We start from the raw sequence: 17,825 nt of genomic DNA on the forward strand, positions 1-17,825 counted from the left end.
AAGGAAATATTCTGCCCATTTTCAATAAAACTTGCCAATATATAATTAATAAACTCAGTAAATAACAAATCAGTCATTTTTTTTTATAGTTAAAAAAAATAAATCTGAACACGTTTTTTTTTTTCAGCATCTTGGGTGAATGTCGACTTATTGCCTTATATAAGAGGGGATAAAAGTGAAGAAAACCACTTTCAATCCAAAAAAAGGAAAGAAAAAAGTGATAGATAAATAAATAAATAATATATAATATAAAGATAAGATTTTAAAAAAATACAATTTAAATAAAATAACTATATACATCTATCACCTATATCTCCATGTTGGATAATTGCTCAGGATGTATATAGTGTGTGTTTTATATGTATATTTTTACTTCTAATCAATCTTTACTAATTGATTTATCTCTGCACTAACTGTTCAGCTCATGTTATTGATACAAAGAAAGCGGCACAATGAGGTGCAGATTGTTTAATTAGTTGCCCACTTGACCTTTTGATCAGATTCATTCATCAGTATCCTCATCATGTGTTGTGTGAGTGTAAAAACCTCCCGGCCCCGTCTCAGCGAAAATTAGATTTTAGTGGTTATAAGTTCTTTCTCAGTAATATGCAACCTTGAAAAACGACTGTATAAAGTCAGAATGTAGAAGCTGAATTTAATGTCTTCGGAACTCATTTGTTTTTTTACAAAGTGCTGCAGACAACCTGACTTAAAACAGAAGCTGTGCCAATATTTTATTCAGTCAACTGGAATAAACATCACTCTTAGGAATAAAAAAAAAATCAGGCTCTTGTCTTGAGAGTCAGAAGCGAACAGATGTTTGTTGGGATTACATTTCCACTGTGACTGTAAATTAAGTATGTGGACTGCATTACAACAGCATTTTCTTGAGTCTGAAGCTGTAAACACCGGATATTAATCCCAGGGAAATCATAAAAAATTGGAAAATTGAATCAAACTACGGTGTCAAAAATACATCTTTTTGTGGAATACCAATTTGAATGGCCGGAGGAAGGTCACAGCTAAAAACTTTTTGATTATTCATCTCACAGAGAGAACAAATATTCTAGAAAAGTTGGTTTAAAAAAAAAAAAAGTGTCACCTACAAATACAGTGGCATCCATGTACTCTCTCGTTTTACATCATCCGGTGTGGCAGCAGTGTTTGAAAGTAAAAGTCTTAGTAAAGGTCAAGCTGCTGTTCAGTCAACACAGCAGTCATCTTACTCAGATTTCAGACTCAGAGCTATTTTGAGGATTAGAAAACTAGAAACATTTAAAGGCCTGAATTGAGTGTTAGGTGCTTATCGGTGGTGGAATGTAACTTACTTAAGTACAATTTTGAGGTACTGTACTTACTTGAATATTACCATTTTATGTAAGTTTATACTTCTACTCCACTACATTTTTAGGCAAATATTTAACTTTTTATTCCACTACATTTAACTTTAGCTACTTTTCAGGTCGAGATTTAACATAAAAAACATGATAAATTTAAAATGATGAGGCATTTTTATAAATTAAACCTTGTAACAGTATAGTTAATAGGAGCCCTACCTTTACAAAATTATTATCTAATAATATATTTGGTATATTTAATACTTTAATGCTTCTGTGATACATCAAGAACAAATGTAATCCTTGTTTAATCGTACAGGAACTAGGGCTGTATTAATAACATGATATCAATATTTAATTTTATGAATACCACTGTTATGATCAATACGTGAGTTAATATACACAATATAAAATGTATTCTGGTTTGTTCACACTTTTTTGTTTACTACATAATTATGTGTTCTATCATAGTTTTTATGTAATCTACAATGTAGAAAATATAATAAAAATAAAGAAGAACCATTGAATGACAAAATGTGTCCAAACTTTTGACTGGTACTATATATTTACAAACATCAGACACTGCAACAACACTCAGATTGTTACACATATTACAGAGATTGTCACTCAATTAAACTGTATTCTGTGTCAAAGTCAAAATAGTAAAAAAAAATAAAAATAAAAAAAAGGCTGCCAGACCCATACCAACCTTGGTTGAGTATTGTGTAGGTGGGGTGGACAGAGAAGTTTCTGATCAGTGTGTGTAAAGAGGAGGTAGATGGAGGGGTCCAAAATATACGGGACTATATAATGTCCTTTTGTTTCAATTCACAACATTAACCATCAAAATGCGACCATAATCCGCCCATGTTTATATTGCATAGGTGTGTCGTGTTCATTTATCGATATCACTACATAAAAATAAAAAAAAATAAAAATATGAAATGAAAACTTTTCAAATGTCATGTACAACTCTTGTATTTTACATGTAGGTCTTTCCAATGGACATTAAAAAAAAAGTTTTAACATGCATTTAAAAACAAAAAAAATCTGTGAGAGGTAAAGAACACCATTGCACTAAATATTGATTGAAATAGTTAGCCATGGAATTAATAATGAAATATAAACAATTTTTACTCAGATTTTTTGGTTTCTGACACTTTTGCATAATTAAAAATGTTTAATTGACCCATTATTAACATTATTAACATTATTGCTGTTCCTGAGAAACGATCATAATAGGAGGGTTAAACATGAAAGCTGTTATGGTGCTCATTCAAGATACATAAAATAACAGCGATAATGATTTATTTAAGGAAATAATTTAGTATTGCCTGGTCACCTAAAGTATGTAACTTTACCCTCCCTTACACACACACACACACACACACACACACACACACACACAGAGAGCTCCTGAACACAGTGTGTCTGTGTGATCGTTAAGTTGCACTTGTGATCCAAAGCGAGTTTGCTAGCTGTGGTTTTCTCATGCTGCTCACACAATGGCCTGTATATGGGAGCTGCCTGGTGGCATTGCTTAATTAGGCGAAGAGTTGATTCGTTTGCACTAATTGACAGCTAATTAAAGGAGTGAGGGCACATCGGATTGACGTTCCTCTGAGTGCAGAGGCTTTGACTGCAGGGGATGTCAGAGAGAGGGAGTTATGAAATATTGAGTCTTCTGGCTACCACCTGCCATTAGAGGTGGCCTCAAACATATGGACCCATCTGTGTGTGTATGTGTGTGTTTGGTTCAACAGGCTCAGTGTTGAAATGCAGCCTGTAGAGTCTGGCTGCTTGTGGTTCAAAGTTTTCATAAGCTGTAAGAAAAGGAAAGTGAGTCTTAGTCTATATCAGGGGTCGGTAACCTTTGTGGGCAAAAGAGCCGCTGCTGGCCGAGAAAAGGGAAAAAATGTCAGAATGGAGCCGCAAACCTTATTTCAAGCCTTACAATGACGATAAAACAGCCTACTAAGTTTAAACTAGCCTACCAGCTTTACTAATAGGTCATAATAAGCATTTATCAATATGATTTTGTCAGAATGCAGTGAGAATCAATGTGCAAATGAGAGGCTTGACACTGAAGAAATATCTCAGGAGATTTGGAATCAAAAGCTTGCCTAGCTAGAGAAACCTAAAACTAGAGGTTAAGGTGCCGTGCCGTAGACTTTTGTAAGCTATGATGCACATTTAAGTTGACCCCAAAAATTTTTTTTTATGTTTTAATACCGTAAATAAGCTGCACATTTTTACAATCGAAGAATATGAATAGTTTTTGATCTACATTAATGTTAAATAAAAATTAAACATAAACAAATTACCATTTCATTTTGTATAAATGTTTTGGTCACAGCCGCTGGGAGCCACTGCAGATGGCCTGAAGAGCCACATGTGGCTCTAGAGCTGCAGGTTGCTTACCACTGGTCTAAATACATGTAATAATACAAAAAATTTCTGATACACCTCAGAAACTTTGCTGCTCCTGTGTCTCTGTCTTAAACACGTTGGCAGCTCTTCAGGTTCGGGACGCTGTCAACCTACGTTAACACAAGCAGTCTGGAGTTCGAGGGCCAAACACTGAAGCTCCTGAGTGAGTCAAGTCAGATCTCTCGCCTCCTGCAGGACAAGGGAAGCGCTCTCTGCAGGAGACCAAGAATAGGCTGTCTTCATGTCTGCTGGTGCTGCCCATGTGTAATAAAAAAAGACAATTAGGGGCTTATTAGGGTCTGAGGGAGACGTAGCTCACGGGGCTCTGAGCCGCTGCCATAGCTCAAAACAGTCAAGGGCATTGTCTCACCTAATTATGCTGAAACCAGAGGCCCCTTTTTGTGTTGCCACTGCCATGCCTGTCCGATTCCCTTCTCCTGCCTAACCGCTCGTCCCTGTCCACCGTGGAAGTGTGCTAATTAGACAAGAAATGAGCCCGAGTAATTATGTCCATTCTCGTTACGGCTTGCCACAATGAGGAATATTATTTTGTCAGGAAAGTTTTGGGGGGTTCGGGGGGCCTCTCTCCCACGTTTCCCCAAGTATTCTCCTCATTACGCCAATAACACATCTGCACATGGAACAAGGGAATGTGGCACACTCGGCAAGTCAGAGTCCCCGACAAACTTCAGAGCACAAATAGATGCACTCATACAGAAATGGAGACTATAGAACGGCAATAGCATGAAGTTATTGCCCTAATTAATGCTTTGTGCCCACAGAGCAAACTGTTGAATCACCAGTGGCACATTGTTAGGATTGTGAGAGCCTTTTGTTTCTTCACCTTAATAGGATGTTTTGATCAACGGCTGTTTGGTGACCCAGCTCTTCTTCTTCAATGCCGAGCTCTGGGAAACAGCAATTAGCTAGATTAGAAGAGCCATTTCTGGAGCCCCGGACAAAGAAAAGATGGATCAGACAGAAAGAGCTGATTCACAAACCTTTCACTGACCCAGACTGTTTTTATTGAAGAGCTGTAGTGAATGAATGTTAATCAGTGATATATTCTATAATAGATCATTTATACATTTGATTGAAGTCAGAGGTCCTGTGTGTCTGCTTTAGTAATTTGGCTCCTCATAGTTTCATCTTTATTATATTTTCTTTCTTTATTGTTTCTTTGCAGTGCTTGTGTACAGACAGTGATTTGAACAGCTGTTTGTTTTGTCCTCCTCACTGACAGGGGTTCGGTCACAATTTTAACAATTTTTTGGTTTTGTTTGTCTGTTTATCATCTGGATTTAATAACCACCGATTCTCATGAAACTTGGTGGAGGGGTGAGGAAGATCCCATTAATTTTGAGAGCGGATCCAAATCACAGGGCACATACATAGATTATTTTTCACTTTCAGTAACATTGTGAGATAGATTGTGCTGCATTTATTTTCTGTTAAATATTCAGAAAAATTACCTCCCAGCTGGGAACATTTACACCACGCCCTCTCAAGTCGGAACAATTTAGAAAGTCTATGAAAATGTTGATACATACAGTCATGGAAAAAAAATATTAGATCACCTTGTTTGCTTCAATGTCTTGTTCATTTTAATACCTGGTACAACTAAAGGTACATTTGTTTGGAAAAATATAATGATAACAAAAATAGCTCATAAGAGTTTAATTTAAGAGCTGATATCTAGCCATTTTCCATGGTTTTCTTGATAACGATTTTAGTTATTATCAAGAAAACCATGGAAAATTGCTACCTTTGCTCTTCGTTGTCATGAAAATACTTAAAATGGCTTTTAACGTGTTGTTTAAACTCTCTGAGCAATAAAACACAACACATCTTCTTTGTAGCATCTCTGTCGTTTCAACTAGAGCCCCAGATATATCGGTTGACAGATATTATTGGCTGTATGCTGTCTGATATGTACCGTTATTAAATTTTTTTCACACAATATATAATGCTGAAAATGTTGCTTGCAGTGATTTAAAAATGGTCTTAACTATACATTTTCTTCTTTTCTTTGAAATGTTCAGCTATTGACTGAAACTGAACAGTAATGATGTTTATTTAGCTATTTATTTTTGTTTTCTCAGTTGTCATTTATAGATGTAATGCATTGTTTGTATAATCATGTAAAAAAAAGTTAAATATCAGCCCCCATATTGGTTATCAATTAATTCTCTCCCTCTAAATCAGTATCGCCATTGGTCTAAAAAAACCCATATCGGTCTAGTTTCAACTTAAAAGTTAATGAATGCACCAATGTCACAAGAATGACTTCCCAACTTGTGAAAAGGCACCATCATTCTGTGGCATAGATGCTCTCCCAAGCTTTTATTTGATTTTTGTTGGTTGCATCATGGGTACAATTGAGTGGGCCTATAGATTGAATTACGATAGAGCGAGCCCACGTCTATTCTTATCAGTTAAGTTTTTTAGTCAGCAGGCTAAACTTGATTTAATTTTTTTATTGTATGAACATTTTCACTGAAAAACAATCTAATCAATGTCTCCAAACTAAAACAGTCGAAAGGGAAGATTTTGGTGCTTTATAGAACCAACTGGTTAATGCTACAGGGAGCGATTACATTAAAACCAGTATAGGAACGACACAATTGCTCACATATGCTTTTAAGTAATTTATTAAAATGCAAACAGTTAAATACCCAGACAAAGGGTTATTTGTAGAATGCTGCCACACATTTTCTAATTCTAAAATATAAAAATGGATGTTTTAAAAAGTCATTAAAAAAATTCCTGTTAAATGTTTGGAACGCTTTCAGATAAAACATGTACAGTTATTAGGTTTCTTCTACCAAACTCTAATATAATATTCATGTTTTACAGGATGTGAGGGTCCCTTTTATTTGTGCTTCCTCTCCATGAAGAGCTGAGCTCTGATTTTGTGTTTTTCTGAACCCAGAGGTTTAGAAAGTAATAAGATAGAGATGAGACGTGATGCATAGTAGGATGCAAAAATGCGTTTAGCTGCATCCTGATCCAAATGGAAGGATGTGCGCGTGCGCGCGCGTGTGTGATAGCGCGTGTGTATGCGAGTGATGTAGAAACCTCATTAGCATAGCTGTTGGTATGGCATTGATCTCTTCATTCACCTCTAATGAAATGTCTCTCTAATAGCTTCTCATGAGATGCTGAAGGTAATTTAAGTTGCTTCACTCCTCTCTCTTTCACCCTCACTAGTTCTGCAAAACATCTGGTGCATTTTAGTTTATATTTGTCATTTTTATTAATTTATTTTATCACAATTTCTTATCAGTTTTGTGAATTGTCCTATGTTTTACAAATATCTTTTTTGTGTATTTATTTGTTTTTTATTACAGTTTATTAGCATTTTTATCATTTATTTGTATTTTTATTACAATTTATTAGCATTATTTATTTATTTGTATTTTGATCACAATTTATTAGAATTGTTATTATTTATTTATTGTGTTTTTATTACAATTTATTAGCATTTTCATTATTTAGTTCTATTTTTGTTTATTTTTATTGATTGTTTGTATTTTTATTTGTTCATTTTAAACGAATCAAATGGCTGACACTTTTTAATTTTTAATTTTTCCATCACATTGATAGTTTTAAGCTACAATTTCAAACTGACTAAGGCAAATAAATGCAGAATTATTTACTAAAACAATGTCTTAAACTAAAAAACAGTTAATAGCGTTGTGTTATTATAACACAGGGCTTTTCCCTCCGCACTCTGAGGCCTGCGGTGTGTTTTCCTGCAGGGAGCTGCAGGGTAGTGAGCCTGATAATTGAGTTGACCGGGTGAAGCCGCATCTCTTGATCACATCTCCGATTACAAACCAGTAAATGTGTTGTGGGTTTGACCGCCACTGACAGCCTGACGCACCAGCTATTTATTTCTTTATTCATCACCACATGTCCCATTGATAAGACTGTATCTGCGCTTCCCTCGCGCGCGTCCACTCATCTCCATAAACTGTCCTCTGCGTATAATTATGTGTCCAGATGTCCGAAAGTGTGCCGCACATTATCTCCGAACGATTGAAAGTGCGCAATAATTGAATAACAGCTGATTAGTGAGGATTAGGTTGGTGCAAAGTGAGAGAAAATGAGAGTATTTTCACTTCATTTCACATTTCAGCGCGCTGAGGCTAAAATACTGTGATAAATGAGTGTGAAGAGATGATTTCCCCTGACATCACAAGTGTCTTTTCTCTTACTTTCACTCGCTAAAACATGATGCAACTTTCCCGCAGCTTTTTTCTGTTTGCTATCACACCACACAACAGAAAAAAACATAAATAAATCTGTTGCTGTGGCATGTGCTCCCCTGTTGCTCTCACATCTAATTGCCACCCTGGTGTGTCCTAAATACCCCGAACATTGTATCCTTTATCATGTGACCCGTCAGAGAATAAAAAACGCTTAATAATCTATCAACAGATGCGCAGACAAAACGTTTAGTGCGCAAACCTAATTAGAATATGCAAATGACGGTGCGCGTTATATGGGACGTTAGGGAGAGAGCTGCAGCCTGCTAACGGATCAATCAGCCTGTGGTCCAATAATAACAAGCTGGATTGATTAATTAACTGAAAGAGAAATTGGCTTTTTTTTCTCTTTTTGCTGCTGATCCTCTGTGACCTGACTCTAATGTGCACCAGGTTTTTTTTATGGATTAGCCTCATTATTGGCATATTTATTGGAAATTTAGAAAGCTAAGTTATGAAGATCAGTTGCATTTATTGAAATGTTATCAGATTGCTCATCTTGTCAATTTCAGAATTATAACATTTACTGTCATGCAGGCCATAGCCTTATAGATGCATTTTTAAGGTTTAAGGTTTCTTTTAAAGGCAAAATGCTGTTTTTTAAATTATTATTATTATTATTATTTAACATCAAAATATATTTGTACATACCTACATCATTGTAATTATATAATAGGCTGAAATAAAATGTTAAGCTTGGAGGATTAAGCTTATAATGTCGTTTTTTTCATGAAGCAAAGCAGCAGATGTTTCATAAAAAGACTGAATTATTAAATTTTTTTGGTTTCAGTATTTTGGGTCCAAAGCTTATTCCTCACTACTAGCTTTTCAGTGTTTAAACAAGGATAAATGTGAGCAAATGAAGCTGATTTTGCTCGACTTGAGGGATTTATCCGCCTGATTGGACCTGTTCGACTCCAGATGATCAGGCAGAAACATGAAGCAGTGAAAGTAAATAATCTAATTTTTCTTCTGATTATAATAATGCAACACATTTTCATGAGACATAACTTTCAAACCCTTTCATCTCTTTTTTTTTTAGTCAGGACAAAAAAAATCTTAAATTCAGCAAGAAAAGAGCCAAACGCTCTTGTTTTTCAGATTTTTATATGCTGAACTGACTTAAATAAACACATGTATGATGTCAAACTTTACAAAACAAAAGCATATTTTCCTGAAAATGTGCCTAATTGTTCTTTGGTCACAAGCCAGAAGAGAAGAAACATTTTTATTATTTAACAAGTAATTCATCCACATGCTCAACAATGTCTTGGCACAAAGACAAATAAGAGTAATTTTGTCACATTGAATTGTCAGAAATGATATTATCCACCTTAATAAAGCTTCATGGGGTTCATGCAAACTCCAGAGTGAGTCTGCCCTCCTGTGATTGGCTGCAGCCTGTTGCCTGTTGGATAAAAAGCTCAGCAGAGAGGAGCAGGGAGATAAAGCAGCAGCATCACAGAGCTGAGTGCATCAGGGACTCTGGCTTTTTTTTTTTTGGAGTGAGTGGAAAACAAAGTGTGATCTCACCGCCATGACAGGGAAGGAGGGAGTTGTGCTCTCAGACTCTGAGAATAAACAGAAATCCGCCTCACAAACCAGCGTGCACCACGGGGGACCCCATCAGCAGCCGCCTCCGGTCTGGAAGATGGCCCCCACGGTGCACCGGCGCACCGGCTTCGGGATCCAGGAGCTGCTCGGCCTCAACAAGGAGCCGCCGGCGGCCCCGCGGCGGCCGCTGGAGGCTCTGCCGCACACCGCGCACGTCCTGGCCGCCAGGTCGGCCCTCGGACACGGGGGTCTCGGGGTCGGGATGGGTCTGCTGGGACCGGAGGGAATACACTCGTTTTACAGCCAGCCTGCGTTTCTGGAGGTGCTGGCCGAGGCGCAGAATGTGCACCTGCAGCCGCTGCACAGAGCAGCGCACATGGACGCGCAGATGGATGCGCAACACTCCGCCAGCTCCGGTGAGTGTTTCACTGCTGGAGGCCTGCAGTCAGCAGTCATGACTGTTTCTGATCCAGACATGAAATGTTTTAAATGTATTTATCGTGTTTATTATGAGCTAGAATAATTCGATAATACAAATTTCGTGGAAAAAACGGAGAGCAAACCAAAGTTGCCTGTTCTGTGATTGGGGGATAATCGAGAGAAACTGAAAGTAAATTTCACTTATAGCAAAACATGTTAGGATATTGGAATAGAAAATACAATTTTCGAAAGCATCTTTATAAAAGTCTTTGTCTTAAAATAACAGACAGAAAAAGACGGAGGCCTTGGTGAAATTAATTTTCAAACAAAATTGAGTAATTAATAGAAATACTAATAATTACTTTTACTATTAATTGAGAAAAATCCGAGTTGAGACAATATTATAGTATTCAGAAATAACAACTTTACAGCAGGAAAACGTATTTTTTAAGAACAGCTTTACCGTTCTTCATGTTTTGTAAAAATGTGCGTACTCTTGATATTGTTGCTGTTATTAAAATTATTATTAACAATATTATTATTAGCCTATTATAATTCATTGCTGTTGTTTCTTCACAGATTCTGACGACATGAGTCTGTCCTCCGGTGATCAGAAGTTTTCTAAATCATCACTGAGTCAGAGCAAGAAACGAAAGAAAAGACGACACAGGTAAAAAAAAAAAAAAAAAAAAACAGCAACAAGATAATCGTCTGATCAATTATTTATTTAATTAAGACTGATTTCGATGAGGCCTTTTATATATTAATAATAATGGATGCTACGAGTCATCAGTGATCAAACCCAGAACAAAAGAAATCACTGTTTATTCCCCGTGTGTGTGTGTGAACAATATGGCAGCCTGTATTTGCTTAAATAAATAAATTCCTCATGAAATAGCGAACATAAAATATACGTGACTTCCTCTGTGCCGTCTGTTAAAATGTTTTTCGTTTGGAATAACAAAAATGTTTAAGGAAAAAAAAGAACACGGTTTATATATGATTTTATTCTCTGTATATCTTTCGGTAAATTAAGTAGTTATCATTCATATTTCTTGCTTTTTCCAAAATAGTTTTAAAAAACTCATTCACAATGATGATTTAATTTTAACAATTGATTTTGGTCAGATAATTTTCTTTTTTATTACATTTCAATTATAGACTGGTTTTAAATTGTACAAAATTGAACAATTATAAAAACCTAGGCTTCTTTATGAAGAAATCCAAATGATAAATGTTACTTATTCCCATCTTTTCTCTCTTTTGTTGTTGCCTGCAGAACCATTTTCACCTCCTATCAGCTGGAGGAGCTGGAGAAAGCTTTTAATGAAGCCCACTATCCAGATGTGTACGCCCGAGAAATGCTCTCCATGAAGACTGAGCTCCCAGAGGACAGAATACAGGTGTGTTAGTGTCTCTTAATACCTGTGCAGTGTGCAGAAATATAGGGCATACATGCTCTTTTATCATTTTAAATTTTAAATCCTGAAGATCCTTTAAGAGACAAAAATATCCCTTTTTAAAAAGTGTATTTAGTCAAAAAAACATCATTTTTATTGTAATAATAACCATTATCTCAAGGTTGAATAATCTCAAAGTTAAAATTAGCAGCAGTCATCATTACAAAGTGATGATAAGATATTCAGGTGGAGCTGCTCCATCATCATCTTCCTCACAAAGCCTTCTGCTTTCACACCAGCAGCCAATTCACCCTCTCAGTGTAATTAGTTAATTGAGGAGAACTTATCACCTCTCTCCCTGCGAGAGACGGCCGCGGCCCTCAGATGAAATGATAACTACATAGAAATTAATTAGCACAGGTCAGCGGCTGAGCAGAGGGCTCTGCCTGGCTGCTACCAGCATTTTAATTTCCCGTGATATTTGAGCGCCTGTCTCCCATCGATCGGCCCTGGAAATTAACTTATTTTTCAATCAGCCTCTTCGCCCCCGGGGTCACCTCTCTCAGGAAGCACTTCACACACACACACAAGTTAATACACACACACACCGCCGTGCACACTCACACTGTTGCTGTCAGAAAGCATGATTGCTCATCTGAGGCCCATCTTTTTATGAGATGGAGGTTATCATCAGATCTACCTGAATAGCTTTCCAGGCTCGGCTTTGATCGTTTTTAATTCCAGGTCTGTGACACACGCACGCACGCACACACACAGACACACACACACAGACACACACACACACACACACACACACACACACACACACGCTCTCTCCACACACATTATTCCCTACAATCTCATCCTGCCTCCTCGGCCATTTTAGGATGCTCATTTTTTTCCTGTTTTCCTCATCCATATTCACGAGCTTGCTGAGGCTATTGCGAGGTCTGGCTTGCTGGAAATCAATTTAGGCACTTGAGGAGACAGGAGGAGAATAATGCACGGGAACGCACACACATGCATGTGCACACACAGCTGACAGAGGACATATTCTATAAATACAGCAATGTGGAAATAATAGAAGTATTAAACACAGAATTTCAACAATTTGTGCTCCAAATGTACCTAGCAGCACATTTACATTTTGAGTCTATAATGGACCTATATCTACATGCACAAGCAAACACTCCAATCTCAGTCCAGACTAATAGAAATGAGCTTTTAAAAGTAGTCTTCTTCATTAAAACCCCCCTTTTTTCTGTTAGCCTCCAGCAGGTGTCATTGTTCCACTTAGATTTATTTCTTGTTCCACAAATCAAAGATTCGATGACTTTAGTGTCACGGCACCAAACAACAACCAGGAGTTAAAGGATCTGTAATCAGTTACAAAATTAAAAGGTGACCCTTCAAGTTTTAAAATACATAAAATAGATACACAACAATCTCCTGCTTTGAATAATAATGTGTGTCATAGGTTTTCCAGATAAAAATCATGAATTTACATCTATGCCATCATTAAAAAATCCAGAACCTAGGCATGTGCAAATATTGCTCATTTAACTGCTTACTGACAACTTGAAAATTAAACGTTCAGTGTGTTTGTGTGTTTGAAGACATTGTTTTTATTGATTTAATAGCACATAACAAAATAATAATAAACAGAATATGCAAGGGAGGACAAAAACTTAAAAGGCTTATAACAGGTCCGTCTAGTTCTGCAAATTATTTGGTTCTTATCAAGATAAAAAAAAACCTTAGATTTAGATCAATTCAACATGCTTATTTCTAGATTTAACAATCTTAATTCAAAAAATCTTGTCAAGTGAAATTATCTGTCCATGCAACAAGATAATTTCCCTCAGATTTAGTGTTTTTATCTTGTTTTTAGACACACATTTTTTGCAGTGTAGATAAGAACAAATATACTCAGCTTAACTGTTTACATTTATTAATACTAAACTAATACGTTTTAAAACATAAAGTGCGATCCTGTAACAAAAAGTCAGATGCTTTGTTAAACCTGACCGGCGAGCTGATTAAGCTTGTTCCACATTATGGGTCCCACTTGTATTTGAAAAAATTACTGGCACTGGTTTTAACAAAGGGAATGTGAAGATGACCTCAATGTCTAGTCTGGTAACAGCCTAAATCATATGGCTAGTTTTCTAAATTAATTCACAAATTTGCAACTTATAGATGTCAAAAATGGGTGGATAAAAAGTAATTTACAAATGTAGCAACTCTAATACTGTAAACTGAGATGAGCACAGAAGCTTTCACCCTTCAGTAGATACATGTGAGTCAAACATTCAGGTGAAATTATTCTAAAAAAAAAAACAGATTATGGAGTGGAGTCATGTTTTGGCCCAGTGACCGATATAAATGCTGATGGATAGATTTTAAGTCCAGACTACAGAGAATAAAATGATGTAAAGCTCAGAGGAACTCAGTCTAATCCTTCTTTTTCTCTCCAGGTGTGGTTTCAGAACCGCAGGGCCAAGTGGAGGAAGCGGGAGAAGTGTTGGGGTCGCAGCAGCGTGATGGCGGAGTACGGCCTGTACGGAGCCATGGTCCGCCACTCCATCCCACTGCCAGAGTCCATCCTAAAGTCCGCCAAGGAGGGCGTCACAGACTCGTACGCTCCGTGGTTATTAGGTAAGAAATTGTTTGCAACAGTACATGTCAAGTGGGAGAATTTAAGATGAGCGTTCTTTGTTTCTTTGTTCTGTATCAGAAGACATGTTGACATAGAAAAGCACAGGTGTAAATAATGTAATGATTATTGCTGAATTCCATTTTGCTGCTTCAGTTTTGAGTCCTGGTATTGTGCAAGCTGGCTCATTTTATCACAGTTTAGTGGAACATTTGAATGGATTAGAGCCATTGATAATGTTAAAAGTAGCACTTGTGCTTCTCCAAACATGATGAGACAAAATATCTGCTGTGGAAAAGGTCTATCATGGATTTTATGAGCATTTTATTGATCTTGTGACACAGATACTCCCCCTTTTCTTTTCTATGTTTAGGACAATCTTCTTTTTTACAGCGTAAAAACTGAGAAATAGAGATGACAGACTAGAAGAAAACAGAACAAACCAACTTCTAGCTCTTAGAAAAAGTCAATATATACATACAATCCGAGTCAAAGACCAAGTGAGGTAAAGAAGGGCCCCAGACAAACGGCAGAAAACTGAAATCCCTGACAGATAAAAGCACAATGCAACAGAGTCTGATACAACTTGTTGACAGCTCTTTCTTTTATGTTCAGTAAAGGGTTACCAGAGTTTAAGAAACTTGGTATATTCCATCTTTTTTAATATCAACATTGAGGCTAATTTTACTTTTTTACTTTTTACTTTTAAAAGCTGCCACATGTAGACTGTATTCTGTCTGATGCAAATTAAATTAGTTTTTATTTTTTCATTCTTGTGTACATATTTTTACTGTAAAAAAATTACAATTTGTATTATAGGTACAAAGGAAAGAGACTATATTAGTTTCTGTCATTGTGTTTAAAAAGTGGATTAAGATGTATTGTAACAACAGGAAGTGTGAGCTGAGCCCGGCTCATGTTAGCAGCCAATAAAAGTGTCAGCATGTCAATAAAAGGTCGATACGGTGATAATCCCACTTAATCAGGACAGATTAGACCAAACATCCTCTCTCGCCTCATGTCAATTGATTAGTTTAAATCAATTAGGTGACTCTAATTGAAGAAGAGGTTCTATCCTCTAATCTATCCTCATTCTCTTTCACACTTTATTTCAATGTCAAACACTTTGGTACATGAAAAATGTCATGCTTGTGAGGAAAATATGTTGCAAATTCTTAGTAAGATTTGCTTCTTAGCTGTACTACTGTTACTGAATTTCCTATTGGGGATGAATAAAGTAATTTTGATTTTGATTGATTTGTACTGGAGTTAGCTATAAGATCATTTTAGTCTATAGTCACTGGGCAGGAAACAATTAATAAAGTAAAATATACAGAAAATGTACAATGTAATTAAAGCACAAGTAATAAAATATTTGATTTAGGGAAGTACATATTTACTAAACAACAGCAGCATGATAACAGCCATAATTTAACCATATTCGAATGGTTATTTAAAAAAAATCTTAATTATATTATAATTATATTGTTTGATATTTTCCAAGGACTCCTGTTCATGACTCTGATTCGGCCACGTCAGATTTCATGTCGTTTTAAATTTTATTTTACTTTATTTATTTATTTATTTTTAAACTTGAAGGCAAAATCATCTTTTATGAAGGTCAAAGGTGATTATTTAATGATAAAAAAAAATCATTACAGTAGAATAACTTAAATTGTATTAACTAAGTACATTAATTAACTTCACTAAAATGTGTCACATGACCTTTGTGCATGGACAAGTGAAAGGTAAATTTATGTGACCGGAAAAAGTTAATATCAAGCCCTGCATAATAGTGTTCTGAAGACAAAGGGTGTGATTTATTTCACTGTATTTGTTTAAGATATTTCCTTATTATTGGAAAGAATTGTAAATAAATGGCAATAATTTGGGATGATGGAGGAAAGAGGCAGATTTTGCCATTTTTCAATTATATTGCCAATAAATAAACAATACTACATCACAAAAAGAAGGCTTCAAATAGAACCTGTTATTAGAAGAAATCCTGATATATTTGAAATCACTTAAATGCATCAAAACCTCAAACTACGACAGAAAACACCAAGTCAAGAACACATTAGCTAACCCTCCTCTGCAAACTCTAACTGAACTGAATGTCCTCTCCCCTCAGGTATGCACAAGAAGTCAGTTGAAACTCCAGGAAAACCCAGCAGCATGACACCTCCTCCACCACAAACAACAACAATAACAGCACAGGAGAAACCAGCGGACAGAGTGATGGAGGAAGAGACGGAGAAAAGAATGACGGACACTACTCACGTACCGATTTCTAAAGAGGAATTGAGGGAGAACAGTATCGCCGCACTGCGAGCGAAGGCGCAGGAGCACAGTGCCAAGGTGCTCGGGACAGTTTCTGACAGAACAAACGTGACACATAAAGAGGAAGCTGAGGACAAAGTGACGGAGCAGGAGACAGCAGAGGTGGAGAGGAGCGACTGAGGATACAGACTGATGGTGGAAACACCTGCAGAGTGGAGTTTGTGATGCAGAAGTTGTATTGGTTGAGTTGAACTTTGGGGAACGTGGAGTCACCCATAAACTGAACTTCAAACCTGCAGATTAAATATTACAATCAAAGATAAACTATTACTGACTTCTGCTCTAAAAAAAGTTCTTCAGCTGCAGTTATTGTGGTTTATTAACTCAACCAATGAGATTATTTCTTCCTCACTGCTCTGAAATATTTGTACAGTCAATCCAAACCACACACACACCTGTAAAAGTCAACTGAAGGAAACATAGAAATGTTTCCCAACATTTACTGCAGATGTTCTGATATGAAGCTGCGTTCAAACACATATTTATTTTCTTTAAAATAGATTGTTGACCTTACAGTCCCGTGACATGGCAGCTACTTTTATGCAACAATGAGAATCGACATGATTTTGGAAGAAAGTTTCCGTTCAACAAGAAACTGAGTCTACCTGCTGCAGAGGTGCTAACGAGGAGATGAATGTGACCTCTGACCTCCCTGTGATTTCAGTTGAGTGACTGAAGAGCACACCGTTGGTATTAAGTCCTGTGAAAATATTACAATATAAGAATAAATCTTTGTTTTTTTTCCCAGATATTGCAACATTTGTGATGTACATACTAAAAAATATTGTCCAATAACAATGTAACACTGTACTGTTATGTACAGTCATCATTAATCTGTGTTTGTCTCTGTATAAATGTAAGTGTAGCATATTAAAAGTTACTGATATTTAAAGCCCCCCTCTGTTAAATGTGCTTTGCTTATTGTTTTTTACTTGGATGCTTGAGCTTAAATGATATATTAAGACGTATTTATCATTACCTGTGTACCTGAACATTTTTATCGATGTTGCAATATGCTTTGCGATATATTCTCATCGGCTACTTTATTAGGTACACCTGTTAAACGCAAATGGCTAATCAGCCAATCAAAAAAGGTGATTTAAGTGACTTTGAACATATGCAAACTGCTGATTTACTAGGATTTTCACACGCAACCATCTCTAGATTTTTACAGAGAATGGTCTGAAACAGACAAAATATCCAGTGTTGATGTCAGAGGTCAGAGGAGAATGGCCAGACTGGTTTTAGACGATAATCAACAGTAACCCTAATAACCACTTGTTACAACCAAAGTATGCAGAAGACCATCTCTGAACATAACACGTCTAACCATGAAGCAGATGGGCTACAGCAGCAGAAGATCACAACATCACTTTATTAGGTACACACTTCCTAATACCGAATAACCAGTGAGTGT

At 36.4% G+C, this 17,825-nt stretch overlaps 1 protein-coding gene across 1 annotated transcript; it reads left to right on the forward strand.

The window, feature by feature from the left end:
* Window positions 1-9,575: 9,575 nt before the first annotated feature.
* On the forward strand, window positions 9,576-17,632 carry LOC131991303 (visual system homeobox 2-like). Its single transcript, XM_059356657.1, has 5 exons — window positions 9,576-10,008; window positions 10,592-10,682; window positions 11,292-11,415; window positions 13,890-14,070; window positions 16,200-17,632. Exons 1-5 carry the CDS (start codon window positions 9,576-9,578, stop codon window positions 16,526-16,528), a joined length of 1,158 nt encoding a protein of 385 aa, XP_059212640.1. The 3' UTR covers window positions 16,529-17,632.
* Window positions 17,633-17,825: the final 193 nt, after the last annotated feature.

The sequence above is a fragment of the Centropristis striata genome, chromosome 18 (assembly GCF_030273125.1).
Source record: "Centropristis striata isolate RG_2023a ecotype Rhode Island chromosome 18, C.striata_1.0, whole genome shotgun sequence".
NCBI classification, from domain to species: domain Eukaryota; kingdom Metazoa; phylum Chordata; class Actinopteri; order Perciformes; family Serranidae; genus Centropristis; species Centropristis striata.

Coding starts and splice junctions, on each gene's coding strand:
- LOC131991303 (XM_059356657.1), top strand. CDS start 9,576: ATGACAGGGAAGGAGGGAGTTGTGCTCTCAGACTCTGAGAATAAACAG. Junction 10,683..11,291: donor CGAAAGAAAAGACGACACAG/GTAAAAAAAAAA, acceptor TGTTGCCTGCAG/AACCATTTTCACCTCCTATC. Junction 11,416..13,889: donor TCCCAGAGGACAGAATACAG/GTGTGTTAGTGT, acceptor TTTTCTCTCCAG/GTGTGGTTTCAGAACCGCAG.